This window comes from Ursus maritimus (genome assembly GCF_017311325.1).
Source record: "Ursus maritimus isolate PB19 chromosome X unlocalized genomic scaffold, ASM1731132v1 scaffold_X1, whole genome shotgun sequence".
Taxonomy (NCBI): Eukaryota; Metazoa; Chordata; class Mammalia; order Carnivora; family Ursidae; genus Ursus; species Ursus maritimus.
This window is the reverse complement of record NW_024423319.1, coordinates 1,371,088-1,385,168: the sequence shown is the minus strand read 5'-3', so window position 1 is coordinate 1,385,168 and position 14,081 is coordinate 1,371,088. Positions and strand designations below refer to the sequence as shown.

At 51.4% G+C, this 14,081-nt stretch overlaps 1 protein-coding gene across 1 annotated transcript in view; it reads left to right on the top strand.

Moving 5' to 3' along the window:
• The first annotated feature begins 9,677 nt into the window (after positions 1-9,677).
• Positions 9,678-14,081, top strand: part of LOC103679684 (plexin-A3) — a 27,641-nt gene continuing 23,237 nt past the window's right edge. The window contains exons 1-4 of the mRNA XM_040626535.1: positions 9,678-9,851; positions 11,457-12,081; positions 12,405-12,944; positions 13,378-13,560. Of these exons, the coding sequence (XP_040482469.1) occupies positions 11,485-12,081; positions 12,405-12,944; positions 13,378-13,560 (1,320 nt within the window). The 5' untranslated portion in view covers positions 9,678-9,851; positions 11,457-11,484. The remainder of the gene's footprint in view (positions 9,852-11,456; positions 12,082-12,404; positions 12,945-13,377; positions 13,561-14,081) is intronic.

The window sequence follows — 14,081 nt, the reverse complement described above, 5'->3', positions numbered from 1 at the left end:
GCAGGGAAGGACCTGGTTCGGAAGCACCACAATCTATAGGAGGTTGGATGGGGGATCAGGGAGGGAGCCTTTTCGGGGTCAGGATCCAGGGGACGGGGGACTGTAAGGGAAGGAGACCCACTTCCAGGGAAGGGACATAGCCATGGTGGGGGTGGGGTCTGAGAGGAGCCCCTTCTCCTGTCTAGCTCCGGGAGCCCTCTTCTTGGGACCGTGGACCCATATGAATATGGAGCTCAGAGAGGGTGGGCAGCAGACAGAAGTTGGGAACCTGTTAGACTCTGGAACTACATGAAGTCACCAAGCTTGGTGAACGGGCACCGGTATTTCCAGGGACCAGTGTGTGCCAGGGGTGGGCTAGGTTCTGAGGACATGATCGAGAGACGAAGGCCGGCCCTCCCTTGGTTGGCCAGGCCTCATTCCTGGTTTGTGGTGGGGGTGGGGAGGTGAGTGTACATGTGGGTGGATATAAACAACAAACAAAAACAAACAATGAACAAGCAAGATGAAGAGGCCTTTCTCAGGTCATGGCATAGTAGCTGACTAGAATGACAAGAAGTTAGCCATTCCAAAGCGGAGGAGGGAGTGTTCCAGGCAGAGGGAACAGTGAGTATGAAGATCCTGGCAGGCAGGTTGGAGGTGAACAGGGCTGGAATGGAGGGAAGGAGGGAGGGGAAGGAGAGGGAGGTTGAGCCTGGGATATGAGCCAGAGGGGTGGATGCTGATCTTTTCTTGTTTACCTTGAACAGTTCTGCAGAGGCCGGGTTTTCACCTGGTTCACACATCAGCAAAAAAGAGTGAACGTGGAGATGCCCTGCCTCCTGCCCAGCCCTCCCTGCCCAGTTCCCACAGGGCCCCCAGCGGAGAAGCGCTTGCTTTTGTCACTTGCCAACACATGCATTTCTCCACGTCTGTGCATGCACAGCTTCCTCATTCTTTTCTTTGAAAGCAGCATAATTAATTTTCTAGACATTGGCAAATTCCTCTCCCTAGGGCCTCTCCCATTTTGCAGCCCCCCCCAGCAGGTGAGAGTGTCCTGCCCACAGGGTACCATCACTCCCCACCAGGGGACATATGCAACCTGAGATAGAACACATGTTCTCTCGGCGTAGAGTTTTATTTAATTTTTAAAGATTTATTTTTTATTCTAGAGAGAGCGAGCGAGAAGTGGGGAAGGGGAGAGGGAGAGAGAATCCTCAAGCAGACTCCCTGCTAAGCGTGGAGCCCAACTCAGGGATCGATCCCAGGACTCTGAGATCAGGACCAGAGCCAAAATCAAAAGTCATACGCTTAACCGACTGAGCCACCCAGGCGCCCCTTAATTTTTAAAAAGGTTTTTCAACTGAGGAAAAATTCAGATAACAAAAATAACCACTAACCATTTAAAAATGAACGTTTCAAAGTGGCATTTCCTATGTTCACAATGTTGTGCAACTGTCACCTCATCTGGTCCTAGAACCTTCCCATCACCTCAAACGGAGACCCTGTGCCCATTCAACAGTCTCTCCTCATCCCCTCCCCCCAGCTCCTGACAACCACTCATCTACTTTCCGTTTATGTGGATTTGCCTCTTCTGGAAATTTCACATAAATGGACTCAAATAATTCTATGTAGATGGAAAGACATTTCATGCTCACAGACTGGCAGACTCAGAACTCAGTGGCTTAAAACAACACCAGGTTCTTACTGGGCACTTTCTGCAGCTCACGAGTCCAGGCGTGACACCACTGCATCCTCTGCTCAGGGTCTCACGAGGCTGCCTTCTCACTGGAGACTTGGGGTCCTCTCCCGAGCTCACATTGTTCTTGGTAGAGGTCAGTTTCCTGTGATTCTGGGACTGAGGTCCCTGTTCTCTCCTTGGCTGTCAGCCAGGGAATGCTCTCAGCTCCCAGAGGCAATCTGAGATTCCTTGCCACCTGGTGCCCTCTATAGCCCTGTTCATGCTTCAAATCTCTCCCTTTAGGAAGGGCCCCTTCTTAGTTAAGAGCTCACCTGATTAGGCCAGGCCCACCCAGACAATCTCCCTTTTAATGAACTCAAAGTCAGCTAGTTAGTAACAACCACAGGGAGTGATGTCCCACCATGTGCAGAGGTTCTGATCTGCCTCCAGAGGAGGGGATTATACAGTCTTGTATGCTAGGATGTGGGAAGCTTGGGGCCATCTTAGAATTTTGCCCCATGATGACAACTTTCCCTGGTAATCTATGAATTCAATGCCATCCCTGTCCAAAACCCCAGCATACTTTTTTGTAAAAATTGACAAGCTTACCCTCAAAGTATATAGACATGCGGAGGACCTGGAAATCCAAAAAACAATTTTGAAAAAGAAGAGCAAAGTTGGAGGGCTCACATTACCTGATTTCAAAACTTACTATGAAGCCACAGTAATCAAGGCAATGTGGCATAAGCACAAGGATAGGTGCATAGGGGGACAACACAGAATTAGGAGTCCAGAAATAAATACTTACATTTATGGTTAAGAAATGATGCTGGAGGGGCACCTGGGTGGCTCAGTAGGTTAAGTGTCTGCCTTTGGCTCTGGTCATGATCCCAGGCTCCTGGGATCGAGTCCCATGTCTGGCTCCTGGCTCAGCAGGGAGTCTGATTCTTCCTCCTGCTCCTGTTCCCTCTCTCAGATAAATAAATAAAATCTTAAAAAAAAAAAAAGAAATGATGCTTGAGCAGTCAGATACCTGTATGGAAAAAGTAAACTTAAACCCTAATGTCATGGGTTGAACTGTGTCCCTAGAAAGAAATGTTGCAGTACTCCCCCAGGACCCTTGAATGTGACCTGGTTTGGAGAGACGGTTTTTACAGATGGAATCAAACTGAGGTGAAGTCGTACTGGAGGAGAATGGGCCCTAATCCAAGATGACTGGTGTCCTTCTGAGACGCAGTGATGGAGTGTGCAGAGGGAGAAGGCCACGTGACAACAGAGACAGGAGTGGCGCGTCTACCAGCCAAGGAAGGCCAAGGGCTGCCGGCAACACCAGCAGCTGGAGGACACAAGGAAGGTTTGGCCCCTGCAGCCTTCGGAGGGAGCGCTGCCCTGCCGACGTGGATTCCTGCCTTCCGGCCTCCGGAGCAAGGGGGTGGGGGTGGGGGATAAATGTCTCTTCTTTTAAACCCCTCAGTATGTGCTACTTTCTTAGGGAAGCCCCAGGACACTCACCTTGTTTCGACCACAGAAATAAACTTGACATGGGTTATAGACCAAAAAGTAAAAGCCCAAATTGAAAACAAAAAAACAAAAAACAACCACAAACATCTAATTAAAACACAGGAGAAAATCTTTGTGACCTTGGGCTAAGCAAAGTTTGGGCAGGATAAAAAAAATTAATCATAAAAGGTAAAATTAATAAATTGGACTTCATAAAAATGTAAACTTTTGTTCTTTAAAAGATACTATTATGAAAATAAAACACAAGCCAGTGGCTTGGAGACAAAAAGGGAAATATGACAAAGGGCTTATCTCCAGAATATGAAATATATATGTAAACTCCTACAAGTCAATAAAAATTAGAAATACGTCCTACCTTTTAAAAAATGGGCAAAAGATTTGAAAGACATGTCACACAAGATGATATAAGAATGGCAAAAGCGAGGCGCCGGGGTGGCTCAGTCGGTTAAATCTCAGCCTCCAGCTCAGGCCATAATCTTGAGATGTCCTGGCATCGAGTCCTGCGGCCCGAGGCCAGCGGGCTCCCTGCTCAGTGGGGAGTCTGCTTCTCTCTCTGCCTTTCCCACTGCTCATGCTTGCTCTTTCCCTCTCTCTCTCTTTCTCTCAAGTAAATAAATATTTTAAAAAAAGAATGGCAAAAGCATATGAGAAGGTGTTCACCATCGTCATGGGGACAGAGATCACGTCAGTAGCCATGTAGGGATGGGTGACGGGCCACTGGCTGTAGAGGGAACTCGGAGGGGCCTCTGGGCTGATGGGAACTGTCTATATCTTGACCCAAGGGTGGTTACACAGAGGTATACATTTGTTAAAACTCATTGAACCATACACTTAAAATGTGGTCATTTTATTTTCTGCAAATTATACCCCAGTAAAGCTCATTTCAAAGGGAAAAAAGAAAACAGAGGCAATTATTGAAATTGGTTACCTACAGGAGGGAGGGAGGGAACCAGGTGGCAGGGGTGCAGGAGAGAGTGACATTGCCCTGGGTGTATCATCTTGTGTAGTTTTGACTTCTGGACACATGTTGCTATTTTATATACTAAAAGAATAAGAACAGAATGGGGGGAAAGCTAAAATTGAACATAAACAGAAATGATCCCAAGAGTATTTCAAATGAATAACATGACCATATTAAGGGAAATGTAAAAAAAGTCTATCCAAGCAAATTTGAATACAACATTCTTATGTTACACCCTCAGTCTTTTTTTTTTTTTAAGATTTTATTTATTTATTCGACAGAGATAGAGACAGCCAGCGAGAGAGGGAACACAAGCAGGGGGAGTGGGAGAAAAAGAAGCAGGCTCATAGCAGAGGAGCCTGATGTGGGGCTCGATCCCATAACGCCGGGATCACGCCCTGAGCCGAAGGCAGACGCTCAACCGCTGTGCCACCCAGGCGCCCCACACCCTCAGTCTTAAGGCAGAAGACACCAAACAACAAAATCCAACTCCACTCCACTTAGTAGGTTTATTTGTCCAGGGGATAAGGGTGCAGCTATTCCGAAAGTGCTGTCTATGTACTGGGGATCAAGCAAACGAGTCAACATATTGATGATGTTGGGAGCTAGGTCTCTGTCTCCCACTAATGGAGAAGGGAGATCCGAATATAGATTGGGGAAAGGCTAAGAACTTTTATTGTGGAATTGGAATGAGAAGTATCAGTATGTCCTCCGGATTTATATATATGTATATATATATGTATATATATGTAGATACAAGAATGTATACACATATATATAAACATAAGCATAAATAGAAATATATACATATATATAGAGAGAAACAGACAGACAGACATCCTAGCTCTGCCCACTGAAAGTGCCTAAGAGCATGACACCCCAGTGGCAATGAGCACACCTCACTACCATATCTTGGTTTCTAAATGTTTTTCTCCTTAAAGGAGCCAGGGCTCCTTGGAAGAATGGCTGATTCCAGGATTAGGGTGAGGAAAGGACAAGAAGCCTAAAGTACTTAATGATGGGACCATGTCAGAAGGGCACTGGAGCCAGCTAGAAGAAGGCACCAAAGCTGACACAATTTGAGCATCCAAATGAATAATTAACAATAATGGATTATAATCCACTGAATAAAATCAAGATCCACGAGTCCATACTGCTGATGAATACATAGATAAACAGAGGAGCTCTTTCTGAGGGCAGAATGTTAACAAATAAATGTAGGAGGGATCATGGAGGAAGAAAATCACTCTTGCAGCCATCAGAGTAACCAGTGATGCAGACAAGAATTATCAGTGATTAGGTGACATTTTGATGAGGAACAGAATATTCACCTAGTTTCAAACTATCTTCCTACAAACTACTTCTTTTTTCAAAGTAAGCTCTACACCCCACGTGGGGTTCGAACTCATGACCCCAAGACCCAGAGCTGCATGCTCTACCAACTGAGCCAGCCAGGCGCCCCCCTACAAACTACTTTTTTTTTATTACAGAGGGAAAAACAGTAACTGTCCACTTGAGAAGCTGGCAGTCTACCACCCTAACCAAGTGCTCAAAGTGAACACTACACTGAAGGGACAAAGCAAAGAGGCATGGAGAGGGCCCAACCTCACAAGGGAGAGAGCACGGTTCTCCTCACAACAGCACACAGCCTGAATTTCATCATGAGAAAACATCAGACAAACCCAAACTGAAGGACCTTCTACCAAATACCTGGCCTGCGCTCCGCAAAGATGTCCATGTCTTGAAAGGCCAGGGAAAGCAGAGGAATGTTCCAGATTAAAGGGGACTAAAGAGAAATGACGACTAAATGCAAAGTGGGAACCTAGACTGGGTCCTGGATCAGAAAAAAACATTGATGTTTTGTGTAGTTACATTGTAATTTTACTATGGTTATGGAATACAGAGGGGCAAGCTGTATGCAACTTACTTTGATGTAGTTCAGAAACATTATTTTTATGTAAAATAAGTGTTGCATATAGTATATATATATGCACATGTAGGAGAGAGGTGGGGGAGGGCAGGAGCAAATGAGTGAGAAAAGCAAATGGGGTAAAATATGAACTCTGGGCAAATCTGGGTCAAGGGCACATGACAGCTCTCCAAACTGTTCGTACAACTTTTCTGTAAGTCTGAAATAATTCCAAATTATAAAATTAAAAGGAAAGCCACAAATCCCAACCAACATTTGACTGAAGGGTCTAGCCATGACAGGCAACAAAAGAAAATAAAAGGCATCCAGATTGGAAAGGAAGAAGTAAAACTATTTTCAGATGACATAATCTCATATCGGCAAAATCCCAAGAAATCCCCTAAAAACCTATTAGAGGTAACAAACGAGTTCAGCAAAGTTGCAGGACAAAAGATCATGACAAAAAACAAGTGTATTTCTATATCCTAGCAATAAGCAATCCAAACTGAAATTAAGAATATAATTCCATTTACGAATAGGATCAGGAAGAATAAAACACTTCGGAATAAATTTAACAAAAGAAGTACAAGGCTTGTACAATGAAAACTACAAAATATGATTGAAAGAAATTAAAGAAGACCTAAATAAACAGAAAAACATCTGTTTAGTCAGGGTTCTTCAGAGAAACATAGCAGGACACACACACAGAGGATCTATTTTGAGGAATTAGCTCATGTAATTGTGGGGGCTGGAAATTTGGCAAGTCCAAAATTTTCAGGGCAGGCAAGCAGGCTGGAGACTCAGGCAGGATTTTTGTTACAATCTTGAGGCAGAATTTCTACTTCTCCAGGAAACCTAAATTTTTGCTTTTTAGGCCTTCAATTGAGTGAACGAGACCCACACAAATTACGAGGACATTCTTTACTTAAGGTCAATCAATTGTAGATGTTGACCACATACACAAAATACCTTCACAGCAATGCCTAGATGAGTGTTTGATTAAATAACTAGGGACTACAGCCTAGCCAAGTTGAAGTCAATAAACATCTAAAATTAATCAACATCCCATGTTCATGGATGGAAACACTTAATCTTATTGAGATGGCAACACTCCCCAAATTGATCTGCAGATTCAATTTCATCCCTATTGAACTCCCACTGGATTTTATTGATTGATTGATTGATTGATTGCAGAAACTGACAAGCTTATCCTAAAATTCCTATGGAAGTGTAAGGGACACTGAACAGCCGAAACACTCTTGGAAAAGAACAAATGCAGAGGATCAACAGTTCCCAGTTTCAAAACTTACTACAGAACTACAGTGATCAAGACAGTGTGATAACCGCATAAAAACAGACATATGGATTAACAGAACAGAATTGAAAGAGTCCAGAAATAAGCCCATGTATCTATTGTCAACTGATTTTTGATGAGGGGGCCAAGACTGTTCAATGGGGAAAGAATAGCCTCTTCAACAAATGGCATAGCAGCCACATGCAAAAGAATGAAGTTGGACCACAACCTCACATTATATGCAAAAAGCAACCCAAAATGGACCATACACCTAAATTTTTAAAAAAGATTTTATTTATTTGACAGAGAGAGAGAGCACAAGCAGGGGGAGCTGCAGGCAAAGGGAGAAGCAAGCTCCCTGCTGAGCAGGGAGCACGATGCGGAGCTCGATGTGGGGCTCGATCCCAGGACCCCAAGATCATGACCTGAGCCAAAGGAAGATGCTTAAGTGACCGAGGCACCCAGGTGCCCCCAGAGACCTAAATTTAAGAGTGAAAACTATAAAACTCTTAGAACAAAGCATAGGGGTAAATCTTTGTGACCTTGGATTAAACAACAGTTCCTTAGATATGACAACAAAGCACAAGCAACAAATGAAGGATAAATTAGATGTCACCAAATTTCCAAATTTTAAAACCTTTTGTGCATCTAAGGACACTATCAAAAAAGTGAAAAGAGAACCCACAGAATGAGAGAAAATATTTGCAAATCATAAGGGATTAATATCCAGAATATATAAGGAACTCCTACAAGTTGACAGGAACAAAGCAAACACCCAACTAAAAAATGGGCACAGAACTTGAATAGACGTTTCAGATTGCTTTGTATATACCGAAGATCTACAAATGGCCAACAAACTCATGAAAAGATGCTCAACATCATTAGTCATCAGGGAAATGCAAATCAAAATGAGATATCATTTTGCACCCACTAGGATGGCTAGAAACAAAAAATCAGATAAGGGTAACCAGAATGTGGAGAAATTGGAACCCGCATACACTGCTTATGGGAATGTAAAAATGGTGCAGCTACTTTGGAAAGATCTTTGGCTAGTTTTCTCAAAATGTTAAAAATAGAGTTATTATGTGACCTAGAAATCCCATTCCTAGGTGGAAGGGAAATAAAAATGTGTTCACATAAAGATTTGTACACAAATGTTTCCAACAGCATTATTCATAATTGCCAAAAGATAGGAACAACCCAGATGCCCACCAAGTGATGAATGGATAAGTAAAATGTGATATATCCATGTAATGGAATATTATTTCGGCCTAAAAAGAAAGGAATTCCTGAGCCGTGCTACAACATGGCTGGGGGAGGGGGGCGGGGTGGGGGTGTGACTGTTTAGGAGTATGGGGGTTTCCTTTGGGGGGTGATGAAGTGTCCTGGAATTTGATAGTGCAGATGGTTGCACAACTTTGTGAATATACTACAAGTCATTAAATGAGTGACTTATATGATAGGTGCATTCTATCTCAATAAAGCTGTTTAAAAAGAAAAGGGAAAAGCAAGCAGGGGAATGAAACCCCCAGATTCAGGGCCGCGGTGGTCGGCTGGGTGAGGGGCCAGGTGTAAACGGCTGACAGCCTCCAGTCCTTCTGCTGGGCACTTGCCTGGTAGTAGCCACGGGCCCTCGGGGTTATGGACCTCGACGGCGAGAGTGTCCTGAGCATGGACCGCACCGTCCTCCGCTGGTGCGCGCCTGATGGGTCGACACAGAGGCGGCTGCGCACTGGCAGCAGGTGTCCCAGGACACGCTTCTGAGCGTTCGGGCGGGGCGGGGTCTGTGCGCGCCGGCGCAGCTGCGCGCCGGGCCCGAGGGGGTGTGGCGCGGGCGCGCGCGGGTCCCAGGGTTGCCGGAGGCGGCGGGCGGGGAGGAGGGGGAGAGGCGCGTCCCGCGGACGCGGCCATTGTGCGAGGGGGGTCCGCTCGCTGGGCGGGAACCCAGACGGCTCCTGGGGTCCCGGGCGGCGCCCTGGGCTCCCCGCGGCCCCGGGGCAGGAGCGGCCTCCGCCCGCGCGCCCGGTGGCCCGGCTCTCCCTGGGTGCCCCCGCCCGGCGAGGTGGTACGGTCCGGGTTTGAAAGGCCCCGGCGGCCGCGGGCCTGCCCAGTGTGTGGGCGCGGCGGGGGCGCGCACGGGTTGAGGCGGCGGGGGCGCGCGAGTGGGGCCGGTGTGGGGCTCGGGGGCGCGTCCACGTGGCTGGCAGGCGGCCACCCGGAGCCAGCGACGGCGGAGGGACCGGTAGGTAGGTGGCCTCCATAGCCCGCTGCCTGTGTGGAGCCAGCCGACTCCGCGGCCCGGGGCTCGGCCAGCTCGGGGATTGGGCTCGGCCTTGAGGGGGGTCGGGCTCTGCCTCTGTCTTGCATCTCGGGCGCCGGCCTGACTGGTCCTTCGTGCCCAGAGCCAGCAAGGACGACCGGTCTGAGCCCAGCTCCCCTGCCCTATGGGGACCCTTTGTGGCTGAGGAGCGGCCCCTCCAAGGACTGCTGCGGCGCCTCCATCCACTAGGTACTCGTGGGTCGGCCGAGGGGTGCCCCCGTGGGAGCAGGGCGAGCCAGGCCAGCAGCACGGTGGGGGGCATTGGAGAGCGGGGCGCTGGAGCCGCGTCTCTGTGAGGGGCTGTCCCTTTCCTCGGGCTCTCTGCTGGCTGCGCTGTAGCAGAGCGGCAGGGTGTGCCTGTGATGCTTGAGGCTTCTTCCGCTTACAGGTGGAGGTTGGGGTGGGGGCTGCACATCTTGCCTTTCCAGGTCTCCCTCCCACCCTGTCTCCATCTCCATTCCTAGGCTTGTATTCCTGCAGGGTGTGGAGGAGGTTAGGGTGGGATGTGCCCCCCCCCTTCTTTTCCGCCTCCCTTTCTTCTCTGGCTGTTGCATTAGGGGTCCAGGATGCAGACCTGACAAAAGAGCCCCAGAGAGATGATCAGTCTGAGCTAAAACTCTGCAGTTTCAAGCAGGGCCTGTTCCTTGTTCTAGCAAATGCATTTTCTCCTTTCTATCTTATATGCCTTCTTACTTTGGTTCCCTGCACCCCCCAAACTGGGTACCTTGTGTCCCCCTTGGGGCTTGGGCACAGAGAGGGTAGCACTGAGTCCTGCCCCATTGGCTGCCACGACACTTCTCTGCTGTCTTTGCTGCCTGGAGCTGGCCGGGAAGCTGGGTGTGGCCTGGGGGCAAAGACCTGGCCAAGCTGGGCACTGCCCCCACGGCCCCCACCCCATCTCCCCAAGGCCTCGCTGTATTTGGGGACACTGCTTCCTTTCCACAGGGCTCCTTGTGCCCCTCTACCTCTCCCCTTCCCCAGCTAACCTCTGGATTTGGAGGGAGAGCTGCACAGGGCTGCCTGGGCCATCTGTCTGGCTGAGCCTGAGGAGAGCCTGACTTATGTCTGTCTTGGCGCGTGGCTGTGGGGGCAGGCACGACTCGGCTTTGTGTTGCAGTGGGTAGGCCAGACAGCAGGCTTCTGGACAGCCAGCTGAGGGAGGCCCTCGGGGCGAGGAGGCAGCTGGGGCCAGGGCTGGGGATGTGATGGCGCTGGGTCTGTTCTCAGACCTTGATGCCTCAGATGTCTGACCTGGGTCTCCTGGTGGCAATGCCACTCTGGAGTGGTGTCCCCCCTCCCCAACACACACACTTGTGATTGTTCGCTCTCTGCCTTTCCCCTTCCTCCAACTTGGGCGTGGGGTGTCTCTGTGGCCTGGGGCTTGCCTACAGTGGCTCTTGTGTGTGGCTGGCCACCCTCAGCTCCCGGATCTGGTGTTTGGGGTCTCATTCTGGGAGGGCCTCCTGCCTTGCCTTTCCCAGCATCTGGCTCTGCTGCCCCCTTGGGTGTGGTCCAGTTGAGGGGAGGCCTCCTGGCTCCTTTCCAGCGCGGGGTGGGGGGATGATTGATGGCCCTCAAGCCTGCCTGTACTTGCTGCTCACTCATGCGCCCTGGTGGCGGCCCTTCTCTCCCAGCCACGGTCACCCTCTGGGACTCTGGTCTGGGGGTGGATGACCGGCCTCCACCCTCTGGGCATGGAGCTCAGCCCGCTGGGGGCCCTAGGCCAGGTGGGGCAGGAGGAAGGCCGGCAGCCTGGGCTGGAGCCTCTGATTTGCACTTGCTTTTTCCCCTTAGGCCTGTTCCCCGGGTGAAGCTGCCGGCCATGCCTGGTGCCTGCCTCCTCCTCCTGGTCCTCCCTGCCATAGCGGGGGCCGTGGGCAGCAGCAGGCCCTTCCCTGCCTTCTTGGTGACAGACACTACGCTCACCCACCTGGCGGTGCACCGGGTGACTGGGGAGGTGTTTGTGGGTGCAGTGAACCGCGTCTTCAAGCTGGCCCCCAACCTGACTGAGCTGCGGGCCCACGTCACGGGGCCTGTTGAGGACAATGCTCGCTGTTACCCACCCCCCAGCATGCGAGTGTGTGCCCACCGCCTGGCACCTGTAGACAATGTGAACAAGCTGCTGCTCATAGACTATGCGGCCCGCCGCCTGGTGGCCTGTGGCAGCATCTGGCAGGGCATCTGTCAGTTCCTGCGCCTGGACGACCTCTTCAAGCTGGGTGAGCCCCACCACCGCAAGGAGCACTACCTGTCAGGGGCTCAGGAGCCTGACTCCATGGCCGGTGTCATTGTGGAGCAGGGGCAGGGGCCCAGCAAGCTGTTCGTGGGCACCGCCGTGGATGGCAAGTCTGAGTACTTCCCCACCCTCAGCTCCCGCAAGCTCATCAGCGACGAAGACAGTGCCGACATGTTCAGTCTGGTGGGTGAGCCCACTCGCCTGTTCACCTTCTCAGGCCAGCTGCCAGGCCCTCTTCCCCTGGTGTCTCTCCTCACCCCTCTCAAGAGCCAGTTCCCATTTCCCTCCTTGCCTTCACCCTGTCCTGATCCAAGAGGAGAGCTGCTGAGGACAGGAGGACGGGCGAGGGCACAGGATGGGGCTGCTCACCCTGCCCTCTGTGGCCTTTCTGGCCTGGGCTTCTAGGACCATATGGGCAGGGTGGGAGCATGAGGGAAGCCCCCTGGGGGGGGCTGCAGTGGGGTCGTGGGGGCCTCGTCCCACGCTCCCCTCAACCTGCTCCCCAGGTGTACCAGGACGAGTTTGTGTCCTCGCAGATCAAGATCCCCTCAGACACACTGTCCTTGTACCCCGCCTTTGACATCTACTACATCTATGGTTTTGTGAGTGCCTCCTTCGTGTACTTCCTGACGCTGCAGCTGGACACTCAGCAGACGCTGCTGGACACGGCAGGCGAGAAATTTTTCACATCCAAGATCGTGCGCATGTGTGCCGGGGACTCAGAATTCTACTCGTATGTGGAGTTCCCCATCGGCTGCTCCTGGCGAGGCGTGGAATACCGCTTGGTGCAGAGTGCCCACCTGGCCAAGCCTGGCCTGCTGCTGGCCCAGGCCCTGGGTGTGCCGCCTGACGAGGACGTCCTCTTCACCGTCTTCTCTCAGGGCCAGAAGAACCGGGTCAGCCCGCCCCGGCAGACCATCCTCTGCCTCTTTACCCTCAGCACCATCAACGCCCACATCCGACGCCGCATCCAGTCCTGCTATCGCGGGGAAGGCACGCTGGCCCTGCCCTGGCTGCTGAACAAGGAGCTGCCCTGCATTAACACCGTGAGCTCTCACCGGGGGGCTGTGCGCTCTATCGCAGGCTGCCTGGGGCCTTGGCGGTGGCCCCCTGGCTAGGGAGCTCCCTGCCTCTGCTACTCCTGCCTTCTCACTGTGGATGGGTGCTGTCTTTGTGGGCTACCCTTTCTCCTCCTGTGCCCGTCCTAGCTGCCTGCTCCGGGCTCCGTCTCCCGGGCAGCCCCATCTTGCAGGCCTTGGAGGTGTGCCGGCGGCCACTTGCTTGCCTCACCCACCTCTCCCTACTCCTGCCTCCTCTTCCTCCTCGGCCCCTGACTTCCTGTGGGGTCCCAGGGCCAACAGTTGGTCTTGGCTGGTGGAGAGCCAGTTCCAGATCCTGCTTGCTTCCAGAATATGGGGTCTTGTGGCCTCTGTCCAGCTGGTGCCCCCAAGCTCACTCGTACCCCTCCTGTTTCACCAGCCCATGCAGATAAATGGAAACTTCTGCGGGCTGGTGTTGAACCAGCCACTGGGGGGCCTGCATGTGATTGAGGGACTGCCTCTGCTGGCTGACAGCAGTGACGGCATGGCCAGTGTGGCTGCCTACACCTACCGCCAGCACTCCGTGGTCTTCATCGGCACTCGCTCTGGTAGTCTGAAGAAGGTAGGGTGCGGACTGGAGGCAAGAACATACACTCTGAAGTCCCAGACAGGGCATTGCCCATGGGGGAAGGCAGACTTCCCAGGCCGGGTCCCAGGCCTGCACACATTTCACGCTCACCAACACTAGTGCCCACTGTGGCCTGAATGGCTGGCTCATGTGACAGAGCCCAGACCCGTCTCAGGGCCTCCCTGCTGGGAGAGCAGGGCCCTGGCTGAGCTGTCATTGCCAACTCCTTTGCTGAATAAATGAGGGAGAAATGTGGGTATAACCCCCCATGCCCTCTTGTCCCCTCATGGGCACTAGGGCTGCTTCCATTCTGGGACGGGGTGGTGGGACAGGGGGAGATGGACTCTGGGAGCTCCAGTGTGCTCCGAAGGGATAGGAGTCAGAATGACTGCCATGTACTCATCTGGCCCACTGAGCAAGTACAGAGCTGCCCCCAGGAGGTCTGGGAACAGTAGGTGGGGGGAGGTTTGTAAAGAGAAACTGTGGAGTTCTTGGGGGCCTGCTCTGCTCCCCTC